This window comes from Thalassophryne amazonica, chromosome 5, assembly GCF_902500255.1.
Source record: "Thalassophryne amazonica chromosome 5, fThaAma1.1, whole genome shotgun sequence".
Classification (NCBI taxonomy): Eukaryota; Metazoa; Chordata; class Actinopteri; order Batrachoidiformes; family Batrachoididae; genus Thalassophryne; species Thalassophryne amazonica.
Window position 1 is genome coordinate 86124130 of NC_047107.1, and position 16939 is coordinate 86141068.

General features: G+C 42.8%; 1 protein-coding gene across 2 annotated transcripts in view; it reads left to right on the top strand.

The window, feature by feature from the left end:
• The first annotated feature begins 2096 nt into the window (after positions 1–2096).
• Positions 2097–16939, top strand: part of grsf1 (G-rich RNA sequence binding factor 1) — a 41446-nt gene continuing 26603 nt past the window's right edge. The window contains exons 1-3 of one of the 2 annotated variants that reach the window (XM_034170784.1): positions 2097–2503; positions 5201–5338; positions 16126–16285. In XM_034170784.1, coding sequence (XP_034026675.1) covers positions 2330–2503; positions 5201–5338; positions 16126–16285 — 472 coding nt within the window. In that variant the 5' untranslated portion in view covers positions 2097–2329. Of the gene's footprint in view, positions 2504–5200; positions 5343–16125; positions 16286–16939 lie in introns of both variants that reach the window. The other variant, XM_034170783.1, reaches the window with a different exon arrangement.

Genomic DNA, 16939 nt, shown 5'->3' on the forward strand with positions numbered 1-16939 from the left:
AGTTAAATTCTACAACTTAAAATATCTAGTAAGGAGTACTGTACCACAGCAGCATTTTTCAAATTAAATACTTGTAAATCACTTGTAAAATTATGAATGCTAGGCTCGGATAACCAAAAAAGCTGGCACGGTTAAGATGTTTATTTCTGCTGGGTTCATAAGGTAAGCATTATATATAATTATATTAACATCATAGATACCTATATGTATTGTAGGTGTCTATATTCATAAATACAACATATTGTACCTATATGTTGTGTTTATGAACAAATAAAACTACAACTTTACATATAGCCTAGGAAAAATAGTGTTTGTTGAAAACATTGATATGTCGAAAACTTACTACTTACTACTAAACTTACTACTACTACTACTACTAATAATAATAATAATGAGTGCCTTGTACATCACAGTTTTACAAAGCATAGAATTAATGAGCTGAATCTTAAAATGATCTCTTGCCAGTTATTAATGTAATAGTAGTTTGTATTTCATTCCAACACCTTGTGACAGTGAAAAATAATGAATTATATATGTACTTTGTAAACATTTTATTATGATCTCAATCCATAAACTGTGCGTATATATATATATATATATATATATATATATATATATATATATATATATATATATATATATATATATATATAGTGCATCGGGAAAGTATTCACAGCACAGTGATTTCTAGGATTTATTCAAGAGACAATGGAGTTCCACAAGGGAGTATGTGCAGTCCATTATTGTTTAACATCATGATTAATAATATTTTCTCAGAGGTAGATGTTAGTCTTGGAAGATTAGTCTTGTATGCAGATAATGGTGCATTGTGGGTTAAGGGTCGAAATGCTGCATTTATTGGGAAAAAGCTTAAATTAAATTTCCAACCAAATATGTTTTAAACTCATATTGGGAGCATGGTAAAATTATGTCTAATAGTTTTGGTTGTGTAGGAAATAGTCATGCTAGGAAACGAGGCTTAAGTTAATACATTGTGTGGTACCACTGTCTGTTATTCCTCCTTGTTTTTGTTTTTTGTTGTTGTTTTCCTATGACCCAAGTAGACTTTGAGATGGAGAAACTTTCAAAGGAAAGTAATAAGTATGGTGGGATGGACAGTCTAGTTCAGCGGTACCTATATGGATATTCAGATATTTACAGGGTGGATCTAAAGATCCAGTCACAGGAAAGACGGGAGCAGTGGCGGTAATATTCCCCAATTTCATAAGTCAATCATAAAAAGACTGTCAGACCATTTAGCTGTCTTTTCTGTGGAGCTAGCACTGTGGTGGGTAGAGGAGGTGAAGTTCAGTCACCATGTCATCTGTTTGGATTCAGTGGCAGCATTACTTAGCATTTCAAATGGCAAATCTGTTTGCAGGCCAGAGCTGATCAATGAGATTCTTCAAAGATTATTTAAACTACATCAGAATAGAGAACAGTCTGTTTCATGTGGGTTCCATCTCATTCTGAAACTGAGGGCAAAAAGTGGTAGATCAGCTGGCAAAAGCAGCTCTAAAATCAGAAATACAGATCAACATTCCACTTCGTGAATCTGAAGTCAAGTCAAAACAATAATCAAGACACAAATGAACAAAGCATCGCAAAAGCAATGCTACAGGGACTCTAAGAGTCGGTTTTTACATAAAATTCAGGGACAGATTGTAACAAGGAGACAGAGGAGATGGAGTCACACGGAAGAAGAATAATCACACGACTACGAATAGGTCACACAGGTTTAAATCATACTTTCAGCTTCACTGGAAAACATCGGTCAGTGTTGGAGATGCAGCAGAAGTGAGCCTGTGGAGCACTTGTTACTGGAGTGCCAAGCATACAGCGGACAGCAAAAAATTCTATTCGAAGGCGTCAGAGGCTGAGCGCTAGGACAGGGATTACTTTCTTTTTCTACACTTACGCCACCTGTTTGTAGGCATGCAATTGCATATTTAAAGGGAACAGGGTTAGTCAGTAGAATATAGTACAGTGCAATTTCCCCCCCACATTTTTTTTTTTTTTTTACTTTTTCAACCTCCTCTCTCTTATTTCTCTATTTGCATACGACAGACTCCAGTAATGTTCCACACCCAAACAATTGGTGGCGGTAATGCACCGTGTCAATTTGCAAACCGCCAATAAACTCGACAGAAGAAGAAGCGTCCTTGACTGACCCACGTGATTTTAGCTTCCTCCTTAGTCGGTTAGCAGCCTCGGTTCTGTGTTCACTTTATTATTACAATAATAATAATAATTATTATTATTATTAATTCACGTGTATTAGACTTCGGTTTTTGTTCTGATAGCGTGACGGCTGGCGGGGCTCGTTATAATGTCCGGTAACAGTAAGCTGCTGGTGTTGTTAACTCGTGTCGCAGTAAGACACTTGACGTTGAGACGCGACGTGATTGCTGGCGGTTCCGTTCAGTTGCGGACACTCCGGACCGTGTGTCCCCTGAACCTTCAGGTCGGACCGAGGATCAGCCAGCGCGGCCTGTGCAACAAGGTTGGTTATCAGCTCACCTAAGGGGGCTATAGAACTTTTCAAAACTCTTTGCATGGGGGAAAATAAATAAAATTAGCCGCCCTTCTAAAAAAAAAATGTTGCAGATTTTGTCTTAAATCGCATTTTGAAAATGTGTTTGATTTATTTTATTTGTAATATTTTTAATGGGCTGTGCCGGTCACTAATATTTGCTGTTTGTGGTTATATACTACAGGGGCAGAACCAGTGTGAAGTTGGCACCGGGTTCGATATTCAATATTCGAATATGGAGCTATCTTTTGAAAGCCCCTTTCACACCGGGGATGCTCCCAGTTGTGCCGTGCGTCATTATGACGCCGCGTGGAAGCAACTCAGTGCCGAGACGATGCAGCTCGGCGCCACAACAGCGTGAGGGGCGCAAAGGAGGAAGCAAGTCGGACTCCGAAAAATTAAACCTGTTTAAGTTTTTTTTGGCGTCCTGTGCTCGACGCAGAAAGGAAGTGGTTCCAGCGCAAGTCGGGGCAAAGAGGTGTTACTCTGCGTGACTCGGAAGCCACACCCTCACAAGACGACTTTACCCAACGCCAATTTATGATTCCTGCTATGTTCCATTGTTCCCGCAGTATAAATCACGCAGGATTGTTTTTATACTGTTTACTCAATGCAGTAAAAACTACACGCTTAAAAAAAAAAAAAAAAAGACCACAGAAAAAAAATGCTGATTGCAGCTCAGTTCCTTCTCTGTGTGGAGCTGTCTGGTGAAGAGAGGCACTGTGAGGCAGCAGCAGCTTCTTCTCTCACAAATGTGTTTAAATAAAATCCATAAAAGTCCTGCTCACAGACTGATTGCCAGAGACAGCCATTAAAAAGTCCGGACATCTCTAGTCCACTTATGGACGGTTCGTTCATGCGCGCATATGTGAAAAAGTCTGGCTGCAGGCATTAGTTCCTTGTTCTCTGCTCAAACTCTCTCATCACAGTTAAAAAAAAAAAAAGGACATAAGTCCTGCTCACAGACTGATTGCCAGAGACAGGACATGTCAACATCAAGTAGAACTCCAGACATCTCCACATTTGCTTATGCGTGCGTGCATCTCGCGGTCAAAGGAGGAAAGATAAACTATAACAGAACTCAGAGTGCAGCCCTGCAGCTCTGCACAAGAACAAATATAAACTAGAAGAGAAGTCAGAGTGAACAGTCTGTCTGCAGCCAAACTGTGCACTTTGACTTCTCTGTGCAGAGAACCTGCAGACTGCGCTCTCACCTCCTCTCTGCCCCCTACTGCGTGCACCTGATGCAGATATTCCTGCGCTGTCATGACACCACAGGAAGCAAGTGGGAGCAGCCCCAGTGTGAAAGGGGCTTAATACTGTATTTTAAGAACATGCTCCAGTGTGCCATCCTATACACACTACTGCCCTGCAACAATCCATCCAACTTCCACTTCCAAGATATTGGTCAAAACTAGATGGTGTCTTGGTTGACACAGGGGCAGTTTAGTTGTGTAGGAATAGGAAATCCCAATTGTCTAAAAATAAAGTCAGTGGCCAAGAAATCATCCACTGTTCCACCCTAGAAGATGGCAAACCCTCTAATGACAGAAGATCCCAGTATGTAAAACAAGGTCAATGGCCAGTAAACAATCCACTGTGTCACCCTAGACAAGATGGCTCTCCAACCACCCATCCAAGATGGTCAAAACCAGATGGTGTCTTGGGTGGCACAGCACCAATTTAGCCTGCAACAACAAGGCAAAGATGGCAACCTCTTCAATTACAGAAATTCACTGTATATCAAATTGTGTCAATGGCCAACAAACCATCCACTGTGCCACCAAGCCAGATGGTGTCTTGGGTAGCACAGGGGCAATTTAGCCTGCAGCAACAAGGCAAAGATGAACCATCCCCTCCAATTACAGAAAATCACTGGCACACTGGTAGGGGCAGTCGGAGGGGGTGCGAGGGGCATTCGACTTAAGGCCCTATTTAAAATAAGTAAATAAAAATGAGTTTGTCATCCTTGACATCAGATAAAAGTGATGAGGGAGGGTGGATGATTTTTTTTTTTTTTTAGGAACACTTGTAACTTAGCCTCTCAGTTATAAGACACAAAGACTATAGTACAGTTTCACTTAGAACTATGACAGAACCAGCCTCACAGCTCTGCAGTTGTATTTGATTAAAAATCCACAAAAATAGGGATGTCATCCAATACTCCTCTAGGATGTGGGCTGGACCAAGCGGCCGGAACTACCTAGAAGAAAAAGAAGCAGATGAAAAACTGACCTTGCAACCGTTGTACTTAGCGTTCAAGCTACCTCCATTGTCCAGCATACCACATGCATACTGGTTGTAAATACTGCTCATGGTCGCCTCAGGGGGAACGCTCACCCGGTACCATGGCTTCAGCTTCTTGGCCTTATCAGCAATCTGTATCATGATAAATGGCGTTTTTGTGTGTGTTGCCAATAACAACAAGTGACAAGTTCCAGGCCCAGCTTGGTAAACATCGGCCATAGCATATGATGCCGTTATCAACCATTCTGAACCCTCTATTCAGCAATAAGTGACTAAGCTTGATGCATTTGTACCAGAGCATGATTGAGCAAAGTGCAGCAAGGGTGTTCACTTTTTTGTCATCATAACATCATAGTGCTGTAAGGCAATGGATTCCATTGCCAATAATTTTTTTTTTCTCCTGTTCCCTCTATCCTTCAGTCAGATGCACCTGTTCAAGACGAACACCCACCGCTGCTGGAGTACCAGCCTGATGCAGAACCAGAGAAGTTGGTGTATCTCGTACAGGTGAAGGGTCTTCCCTGGTCATGCACGGTGCAGGACCTTCACCAGTTCTTCAGAGGTGAGTGTTTGAAGATTTATTCCAGTTGATGTGCACAAATTTCACATTGCACGAAGTGCATAGGTGACGTCACACCATGTTGCCTGACTGGTAATTTACTCATTCTCCCCATGATTGTTGGTTTGTGAGCTGAAGCCTCTCTGTTCTTCTATACGGTGCATCCAGAAAGTATTCACAGCACTTCACTTTTTCCACATTTTATGTTACAGCCTTATTACAAAATGGAGTACATCCATTTTTCCCCTCAAAATTATACTTACAACACCCCGTAATGACATGACATTTTTGTTGAAATTTTTGCAAATTTAAAAACACAACTAAGGAAGCACATGTACGAGGTCTGTGAGAAAACTATCTGACCTTTTTATTTTTTTCAAAAACTATATGGATTTGAATCATGTGTGCTTGCATCAGACAAGCTTGAACCTTCGTGCGCATGTGAGTTTTTTCACACCTGTCGGTTGCGTCATTCGCCTGTGGGCAGGCTTTTAGTGAGCACTGGTCCACCCCCCTCGTCAGATTTTATTGTCAAGGAAATGGCTGAGAGGCTGCCGCTTTGCTCCATGAATTTTTTTTTTTCAGAAACTGAGACAGCCAGTTGGAAACCATTCGAAAGATTCAGATGGATTTCGGTGAAGATTCTGTCGGCGTCACACGGATTAAGGAGTGTTAAAACCTTTTTAAAGACGGCCCACAGCGGCGGCGGGCGAGCGGCACACCGAGCGGCCATCGACAGGCTGGAACGACCATATCATTTCTAAACTGAATGCTGTGTTGATCCGGGACATCGTGTGACTACCACAGAAATGGCAAGAGAGCTGGACATAGCACTTTTGCGGCACATTCCACTGTTACAGGAGATTTTGTAATGAAAGACGTGCGCAGGATTGACACGCTCAACAAAAAACGCTCAACAAAAAAACGCTCAACAAAAAAACACCTCCGTGTTGGAAACCATTTGTAAGATTCAGGCGGCTTTTGGTGGCTTTTCAGTCGAGTGAGTATCCGTGAAATTGTTTAACAGCTGGGCATGTTCCAACTTGTCCTGTGAGACTTCCAACACGGAGGTGTTGTTTGTCCAGCAGCTGTGAACGGCTGCGTCTCGACACGCGAATCCGTCCGCACGTCTTTCATTACAAAATCTCCTTTAACAGTGGAATGTGCTGATAAAGTGCTGATCCCGACCTCTTCTGAAACTTCTCTGCTAGTCACACGACGTCCTGCATCAACAGAGCCTTAAAGTGAAGTGATCTGCTCGTTCCAGCTTGTTGATGGCCGCTCGGGGCGCGGTGCGCCCTCCGCCGCTGTGGGCCGATTTTAATCCAGTTTTAATGGTCCTTAATCTGTGTGATACCGACAGAATCTTCACAGAAATCCATCTGAATCTTTCGAATGGTTTCCAACTGGCTGTCTCTAACAGTTTCTGAAAAAAAAAATCATGGAGCAAAGCGGCAGCCTCTCAGCCATTTCCCTGACAATAAAAATCCGACGAGGGGGGTGGACCAATGCTCACTCAAAGCCTGCCCACAGGCGAATGACGCAACCGACAGGTGTGAAAAAACTCACGCATGTGCACGAAGGTTCAAGCTTGTCTGATGCGAGCACACATGATTCAAATCCATATAGTTTTTGAAAAAAATAAAAAGGTCGGATACTTTTCTACCAGACCTCGTACATAAGTATTTACACCCTTTGCTCAATACTTTGTTGATGCACCTTTGGCAGCAATTACAACCTCAAGTCTTCTTGAATATAATGCCACAAGCTTGGTGCACCTATCTTTGGGCAGTGTTGCCCATTCCTTTTTTTCAGCACCTCTCAAGCTCAATCAGGTTGGATGGCGAGCGTTGGTGCACAGCCATTTTCATATCTCTCCAAAGATGTTCAGTCAGATTCAGGTCTGAGCTCTGGCTGGGCCACTCATGAACATTCACAGAGTTGTCCCAAAGTCAGTGACCATCTCCTTTGTCTTCGAAGTGTTGAGCTGTAGATGGTTTGTGTGGCACCAGGCAGCAAAGGCCTTCACTTTGCTCCTATACTCCTCCTCTTTGTCCTGATGGCTGTGTCCTCTGCGAACTTCTGGATGTTACACAGCTTGGAGCAGAAGTCAGAGGTGTACAGGGTGAAGAGAAGAGAGGCCAACACTGCCCTGGGGTGCTCTGACGCTGCTGATCACAGTGTCAGATGTGGCGTCCCTCAGCCTGACATACTATTGCAATAGTCGTTCATCACAGTAATCCTCACTTATTTGCGCCTCAATGTCCTTTGGACTTGATTGGACAGAGAAATTATTCTAATTAGTTTAAGTTCAGTTTATATTGGCCCATAGGAAAAACTTGCACAATAAAAATATTAGTTTTAACCTACAATAAAATGTATTGTTGTGATTCCACTATTTTTAAACCTTTGTAAACTTGTACAACCTTTATTAATTATTGTGATATTATCTCATCTTCAACTGCTTATCCAGGATCGTGTCGTGGGGGCAACGTCTCTAGCAGGGGGACCCCAGACTTCCCTTTCCCATTTTGCACATTGACCACCTCTGACTGGGGGATTCCGAGGCATTCCCAGGCCAGTGTGGAGATATAATCTCTCCACCTAGTCCTGGGTCTTCCCCGGGGTCTCCTCCCAGATGGACGTGCCTGGGACACCTCCCTAGGGAGGCTCAGCTCCCTTTTTGTCACAACAGTACAGTAGAGCGAATGCAATACCGCCCCTATTGCGCCAATCTCCAGCTGATCTCATGCTCCATTGTCCCCTCACTTGTGAACAAGACCCCGAGGTACTTGAACTCCATCACTTGGGGCAAGACCGCATTCCAAACCCGGAGTAGCAATCCATCGGTTTCCTGCTGAGAACCATGGCCTCAGATTTAGAGGTGAAGATCCTCATCCCAGCTGCTTCACACTGGCTGAGAACCGATCCAGTGAGTGTTGGTGGTCACAGGCCTGTGAAGCCAACAGGCCCACATCATCTACAAAAAGCAGTGATGAGACCCTGAGCCCACTAAACTGGAAAGTCCTGGCGGAGGCCAACCCCCACCGGAAACAAGTCCGATTTGCTGCCAAGCACCTGAACACAGCTCTCGCTTTGGGAGTACAGAGATTCGATGGCCCTGAGAAGGGACCCCCCTCATTCCGTACCCCCGCAGCACCTTCCACAGTATCTTCCAGGGTACGCGATCACATGCCTTTGCCAAGTCCAGAAAACACATGTAGACTGGATGGACATACTGCCAGGCACCCTCTGGGATCCTTGTGAGAGTGCAGAGCTGGTCAGTTGTTCCACGACCAGGACGGAACCCGCATTGTTCCTCTTCAATCAGAGGTTCGACTATCGGCCGAACCCTCCTTTCCAGCACCCTGGAGTAGACTTTAGGGAGGCTGAGTAGTGCGATGCCCCTGAAATTAGCACACATTCTCTGGTCCCGTTTTTAAAATATGGGGACCACAACCCCAGTTTGCCACTCCTTAGGCACTGTCCCAGACCTCAACGCAGTGTTGAAGAGGCGTCTCATCCAAGACAGTCCCTCCACATCCAGAGCCTTCAACATTTGGATCTCAGTTGTTGACTACCTCAGTGACTTCCACCAGGGAAATTGATGATGATCCTCCATCAGCTTCCAGCTCTGCCTCTACTATAGAGGGCACTTCGTTCTGATGCAGGAGTTCCTCACAGTGTTCCTTCCAGTGGCGGATTACATCCTCAGTTGAGGTCAACAGAATCCTATCCTTACTATAGACAGCTTGGATAGTTCCTCGTTTTCCCCTCCTGAGGTGCCTCACAGTCCGTGAGAAGCACCTTGTTGCTGACCAAAAGTCCTTCTCCATGGTTGCTTTGAATACCTCCCACACCCACTACTTTGCCTCCCCCACAGCAGAGGGTGCCACCCTTCTGGCCTGTCGGTACCTTGCAGCTGCCTCTGGAGTCCTCCGAGATAACATGTCCCGGAAGGACTCCTTCTTCAGTCGCAGAAACGCTCCACCAGAGGTGTGAGTTGAAGATTTGCTGTTCCCAGTTCACCCGCACTATCCGTTTGGGCTTACCAGGTCTGTCCAAAGTCCTCCTCCATCCTCTGATCCAACTCACCACCAGCGGGGTTCCATTGACAGCTCTGCCCCTCTCTTCACCTGAGTGGTCAGAACATGCGGCCTCAGATCAGATTATACAATCACAAAATGATCATCAACCTTCTGCCTAGGTGGCTCTGGTACCGTGTACACTTGTGAGCATCCTTATGTTTGAACATGGTGTTTATTATGAAGAGTCCATGACTAGCACAGAAGTCCAATAACAAACGACCATTCAGGTTTAGATCAGGGAGGCCATTCCTCCTAATCACGCCTCCTCTAGGTGTCTCTGTTATTGCCCATGGTGTGCTTTGAAGTCCTCAGCGAAGAAGAATGGAGTCCCCCACTGGAGCCCCATACAGGACTCCATTCAGGGGCTCCAAAACGGCCTTGAATACTCCAAACTGCTGTTCGGTGCATACGCGCAACAGTTCCCCCCAATTTCGATGCAAGGGACGCAACCCTCTCATCTACCGGGGTAAACTCCATGTAGCTGCGCTCAGCCGGGGACTCGTGAGTATCTCCACACCCGCCCGGCACCTCACACCCTGGGCAACACCAGAGAAGAATAAGGTACAACCCCTATCAAGGGAGTGGTTCTGGTAGCCGAGGCTGTGCGTGGAGGCAAGGCCACCAGATCTACTGGTATCACTCGACGTCCCGCACAAGCTCTGGCTCCTTCCCCATAGCGAGGTGACTTTCCAGCACCCCAGAGAGCCATTGATTTTATGCTTTCTCATTGTAAGCAGTCCTATTACCATCTGTTGCTCTCACTGTTGACTAGATTTAAAAGCAACCACTTTGCATTTTGTTTGATAATTCCTTAAAAGTGGATTTTGTCCTCTTTACTTTTGTGAAAGAGCAGAGTTAACATCCAGCTGCTGCAGAAGTGTTCTTCAAGTTACTTGTAGTTTTTAAAGTCCGTAAGATGTATACTTAGAGTGCATGCCTAGTTGCTGGCAAAGTTTTAAAATGTCTGTTTTGTAAGAGGATGAATTAGTGCGGCGGTGTCGTCCTTCATCCAATCACTCGCTGCAGCATCACTGTTTAGTACTGTCATTTAACTTCTCCCAGTGGGTTCTCTCTTCATTTTCTTCCCCTTTGTCTCTTCCTTTAACCCTCTGGGGTCTGACGGCATTTTTTGGACAGTTCACTCGCCTGGCATAAATGTTTTATTATTGCTGTTAACAGCTCTCCCTGCATCCCACAATCAAGTTTTATGTCTCGTTTTTTCAGGACAACCTGTTCTTTCATAATATATATGCTTTTGTTGTGTTTTATAAGTGTAATAAAGGTTTTCAGTCAAAAATAACAAAGGAAAAAGTAAAGCAAAAAATAATTTTCCACACATTTATGCAAAATACACAGCAAACTATAATAACTGTTTTGACACTTTATAAAGGTAATTTGAGGTCTTGTGTGAAAGACTGTACAACAAAAAAGTTCAAACAAACACAAATGCACATTTTGAACAATATATACAAAATGGTCTATGCGTTTATGCTCCAGTCTGAGGAGCGGCATGCTTAGTTGGGCTCTGCCAGGGAGTGCCACAGAAAGGAGGAGGAGACTGAGACAGCCAGAGTCCTGGCTTCACGTGGCTCTCATCTTGCTCATTTTCCCAAACATCGGGCACATGCAGCAGGTGGAACACCTGCAGGAGCGCGCTGAGGAGCATTGGAATGAAACTTTTAGCTGACTTGGTGTTACTGTCCTTCTTCATCATACTGAAGCAATAAAAATAAATGCGGTGCAGCAGGGTTTAATTGTGCGCATGTCAGAGAAGAATGCCGCCACGCTCTATTAAGAATCACCACTCAAGACGGATCAACACTCTCAGTTGTGACCTCCACGACATGAGGAGAAATGAGGGTGATGCGTGACATTCGTGGAAGATTTTTTTGACAGCCAAAAACATGCTCCACTAAAATCACAAATATCACGCACCAACACACATTATAAGAAGCCTATTCAGATGCGTTAGGACACGTTAAGAATGTCAGGAATGTGCCAAGAATGACGCAAATATGACATTTGTAACGTGTCCTGCCTATGGTGTCTTGTTTATGGTGTAAACCTACCATCAACATTAACGCTTGTCCGATTGTCCGGGAGAAGTGTAAAATGTGATCGGACAAGCAATAGCTCTAAATCGTTGTCCGACCGGACAAGTGGCATTTTTTTTTTTTTTTTGGTTTAAAACATTCAAATTCTTTATTTTCATCGCTCGGAACCAAAATACCTGACCGCCGGCTTTTTGTTTTTTATTTACATCACATCTTGTCTCGCACCTCGCGAGAAAGCGTCTTCGGGTTTTCTCGCCACTCTCCATGCAGCGGACAATCGGAAAACATGATATCACAGGGTTCTCCCCAGACAATGGAACAACGGCGCCGTGCCACAGTGTTCTGACAGCGCCGTCACATTCTGCTCTGCTCTCAGGTAGTTTTCTAAAATCCAGCCAGACTGTGCTGAACTGCCCGCTCGTCCCTCCCTCGCCGGTAGAGAGCCGAGCAGCGCTGTAGAGCATGACACGGGAGTGTCATCCTGTCCCAATCCTAGACTGGAGTTAAAAAAAAAAAAAAATCCCATCCCGTCCCACTCCTGTAAAGATGACTCTCAATCCCATCCCGCTCCCACTCAAAATCAGTCCCACTCCCGTATGTCTTGCGCCGTGATGATCAATCAGGGACTGAATATGTAGTGACGTGGAGATGTCTGAAGTTTGACTGAAGATGTGAACATGTCCTGTATCTGGTAGCAGCCTGTGAGCAGGACTTATGTCTCTCTTGTCCTTTTTTTCACAATTATGACAGAGTTTTTGGAGCGAGCAGCAGCACCACAGCAAGCAGCGGCGTTTCTTTCTCTTTTCACTTTACGTGCACGCGCGAGCGAATTGTCTGTGGGGAATATTTTATTATTTAACTACACAGATGTATAATAAAGCAAATGGTGACTGGTTTCTAAACACAATTATGACAGAGTTTTTTTGGGAAAGAGCGAGGAGCAGCCCTGCAGCAAGCAGTGGACTTTCTTTCTTTTCTTTTCTTTTTTTTACGTGTGCGCACAAGCGAATCGTCTGTGGAGAATATTTTATTAATTAACTACACAGATGTATAATAAAACAAATGGTGACTGGTTTCTAAACACCTATATGACAGAGTTTTTTGGTGGAAGAGCAAGCTGCAGCAAGCAGCGGAGTTTTTTATTTATTTATTTATTTTTATTGTTTACATGTGCACGTGTGAAATGTCATCCTCTACAGCGCTGCAGCTCAAAGAGCACAGTGGAAAATAAAACTTTGTCAAAGTCTTCAGATAAAAAGAGCTCCTTCTGCTTGCATAGCTCCAGAAAATCATTTATAGGCTTTATTTTACAGTTGAAAGCCTTCGTTTCCAAAGTTTGTTTTGTTTACGGTGTGAGAGTGAAGAGTCTTTTGTTCGTTCACTCACTCACTCACACAGAGAGAGAGAGAGAGAGAGAGATTTTTACTATTGTTTATGCACCAGTGACACCAGATCAAAGTACTTGTATGTGAGAACTTACTTGGCAGTAAAATTGATTCTGATTTGACAATCAAATCAGTCCAGATTTAGCTCTTGTTCAAACAAGACAATTATGGGTTATATTGTTTTTTTTAATAAGTATGCAATTCCACTCAAAAATGTTGAAAAAAAAAAAAGAAGCTAAACTGTCAACATGACACAAAAAACTCTGCCTGGACTCTTACTGGATTAAAGGTACAGTGTCATGTTTAAAGAAGAGAGCGAATGCTATGTCCATTAAATATTAATGTGTTTTTAAACTTTTAAATGTCATTTGTTTTCTTAACATAGACAGAAAAATACAAAAAAGAACTTTGATATTACAACATAAGTGTAAATTTTTTTTGTCTATTATTCTTGCTTTCAGTGCATCTAAAACTAGTTAAAATGACTCGCAACTAGGGATGTGAATCTCATCACTGACAACGATTGGATACGCATCCCGATACACTACCAGCGATACGATACTTCTTGCGATACATGATGATACACGATGATACGATGTGATATGATTCACCCCTGTTCCCGATTTGATGTGATTTGATATGTATTTGATGGCGATTCAGTTCCTCACAATGTGATTTAGTGCGATATGATGCAATTAAACATGATGCAAAGAAATTATACTAAAAATTTAAATGTATTCTTCTGATTCTATTAGAGGCAGAGGACTTATTTTACTCCTTATAAGCAACAAATTTACCAGATTCAGCATTAAGGAACATGAATTGGTTTCCTCATATTTGGAACCTGTTTAATCACAGTGTCAGAACTTAAACAGTGCAGTAAACAGTAAGACAACATCGCTCTCAACGAGTGACTTAAAGTGACCTTTTCAATAGTGCAATGTCCATATTCCTGCCTGTCAGATAGATACTAATATGAACTTTTCAGCAGGTAGGCTAATAAAATAGTGAGAAGCAGAAAGCATTAAGATTTTTAATATGAATAATACAAATAATAATAACCTTTCACAATCAAGTCAATTGCTTGTGCAAAGAAAGAAGTAAACTATTATTTGGCAGTCATAGCTGCTGTAAATGGTCCACGTTCATCAAGTGTCTGACTCTCACCAAGTCATATTCAATGACCATAAGACAAACAAAAGAATCAAATAAAATATACTTTGTAAATGCCATTCTCACTGCTACCACCTACTTTGGTGGTTTATTTCATGTTTTTTTTTTTTTTTCAGGACTATTAGTTGGTCCACATGTTCTGGAAGAAGCAGACTGCGCTGTGCCGTCACAATATCACAATTCTGAAAGCAGTGGAAGATCCACGTCTTCTTTCCAGCACTGCAACACATTGCCATTCAGAACTAAACTATCCCCCCACCCCCGTATTTGGCTATTTCCTTCTTTGCTCTCTGCCAGTATAAGGTTTAGCAGTGCAGCATTCCTTACCTGCGTCTTGTCATGCTTCCATCTTTAAAAAAAAAAAAGCCAAAGTATTTCCAAAGCCTGATTTTAAATGTTTTAGGTGCATCAAAAATTTTATGAGTGCTTGCCGCTGCTGTCGCGGGGCTCTGTGTTTGTTAGAAATGTACTTTCAAGCTTCTGTCCATGATGCATTCAAGGTGCATCGGAAAAAAATCGATGCAAGCAGGCAGCAAGCAATCCATCCGCGACTCAACCCATCAAATGAATCGATGCACACTGAATGAATCGATGCGTTTGCATAGCGCACATTTGTATCTAGATACCGATTTGTATCGATTAATCTCCACATCCCTACTCACAACGCACGTCGCCTCGGGCAACAATTGCCAACAGCACTGCTATACTAAAAATTTCTGGAGAACCCTGTATCATGTGTGCACGAGACCACTGTATGGAGTGTGTGTTTGTAGCATCTTCTTGCAAGATGCTGTGGCGGGAAACATTAGATAATGAACATTGCATCGATTAACACGCCTTTTGAAGAATATATTGAACAGAATGTCTTCAAAAACCTCCGAAACCAGGCTAGATACAAGGGAAGGGCCAGTCAAACACAAAGCATCAACCCCTGCAAGTGTAGAAGCTTCTAAGAAGAGGTAAAGGAAGAGACAGTAAGTTTGTGAGTAGCTGGACACAGGATTATCCGTGACTGGGGCACAAGGAAGAGGACAACACAATAAACTGCCATGTCTGTCGGGATTTTCCTTCAATTGTGGACCAGTAAGTCATTTTTAAATGTTGAAATAAAAGAATTTGATTTGCTTTATCAAAAAACATACTGGCAAATGATCATGCATTGAACAGTGATAATTCAGAAAACACACAGGAGAGAAGCAGATGCATATTGGCATTTACCAATTATTTTAATTTTTTTTCCCCCAATTATGAACAATCACAGGAGAGAAACATTATGAGCTATGTCTTGGTTAACAGGTTAAAAGGCTAGAGACTATGCATGCAATATGTAATAAAATGTATTTTTTGGAAATTCAATTTTACCACCCACACAGGAGAGAAGCAATTTATGAAAAAGTGTAATTTCAGTACTTCCACAGTAGCATGCCCCCAGACACCCCTAGGTGACATGCACCATTGGCATATGTATTGCGTGCCTTCGGCACGCTTCACGTGGCGCTCGCTTGTCCGGACAACCAGCTTTTCCTATAGGACAAGTACACTAAAAAGCTTAATGTCAATGTCTGTAAATGCACCATAAACGTTATATTGGTGACTTCATGAACAGTAGGTGCAGCTTTATTTGTATCAAATTTTATTTTTGTTCATGTTCACACACTGTCGGTTGTTATAAAAGCACAAATTGCTGAAGCCAAATGTTTAGATAAATGTAGATAGAACAGTAACAGTCCAAAGTGAATGTGTTTTTATGAAACAGTAATAACACTATATTCTAAGCCATGTGACAGACTGTGTCTTGTAGTTATGTCATCTTGCCAATATGGGAAAAGATGCTTTTCATGACTAAAATGAACAAGAAAATGGGACTGAGAAATAACTCTAATTTATTAATTGCACCGGATTGTATGTAGTATTTAAAAAATTTTCTGCGTGAGGTCCCCCAGACCCCTCCACCAGCAGCAGCAGTCCAGATGTCATGGAAAAAAAAAAATGTTTTTTTTTCAAGGGCCATTTACATCGCTGTTTGTTCTCGATTACCATCGTAAAAATTCCTACCAGTTAGATTGTAATCCTGATGTCATGTTATTCAGATTGCTGGATTCGTGATGGGGAGAAAGGGATCCACCTGACTGTGGACTGGATGGGGAGGCCGACGGGAGAAGCGTTCATCGAGCTGATGCACAGGGATGATGTCGACAAAGCTCTGGAAAAGGACCGACAGTATCTTGGTCCTCGCTATGTTGAAGGTTTGTCTCGCTTATTTCCTAACAGGCCTGCCCTGATGTGCTGAACTATACATCTTAAGTTGCTTACAGAGCGTGAACAACATCACGTCGCCGCCATTTTTTCAGCACATAAATTGTACCAACCCAGAGTTCTTAAGTATTTATTAGGTCTATGGAGGGATAGAAAAATCTTAAAAATCTCGGTCCCTGAACCAAAGGGGTTTTTTTTTTTTCTTTCCCTCCCTCCTTCCTTCCCCCAAGGCCTCTAGAAATGTCAGGTTCCTGAGCTCCAAAATTAGTCTTCTTAAAAAATATGCTTTGAAGTTGAAATCTGTCAATGTGCAAGTGACTACCCAGGTTAATTTTGATTGGTATTAAGCTGTGATTGGAAGACTTCTGGAAAATTGCAAAATGTTGGCAGGCAGTTGCATACGCTCCCTATAGGGGTGCTGCAAAATGCTGCTTTTTGCTCAAGTGACATTTCTGTTTGGGGCATTTCTGGACTGTGCCCTTAACATCCCAAGCTACTTTACTAATGAAAAGATTCTATTAGTAAGCCAAATTCTTTGCCCAATGCTGTGTGTGGTGGTGCTCAAGTCAGTCAAAACATCAGATTCCTTGGGCATGATCCAGCAAGTGAGTGCCTTTGTGTTGAGAATACCAGTGACTGCAGAA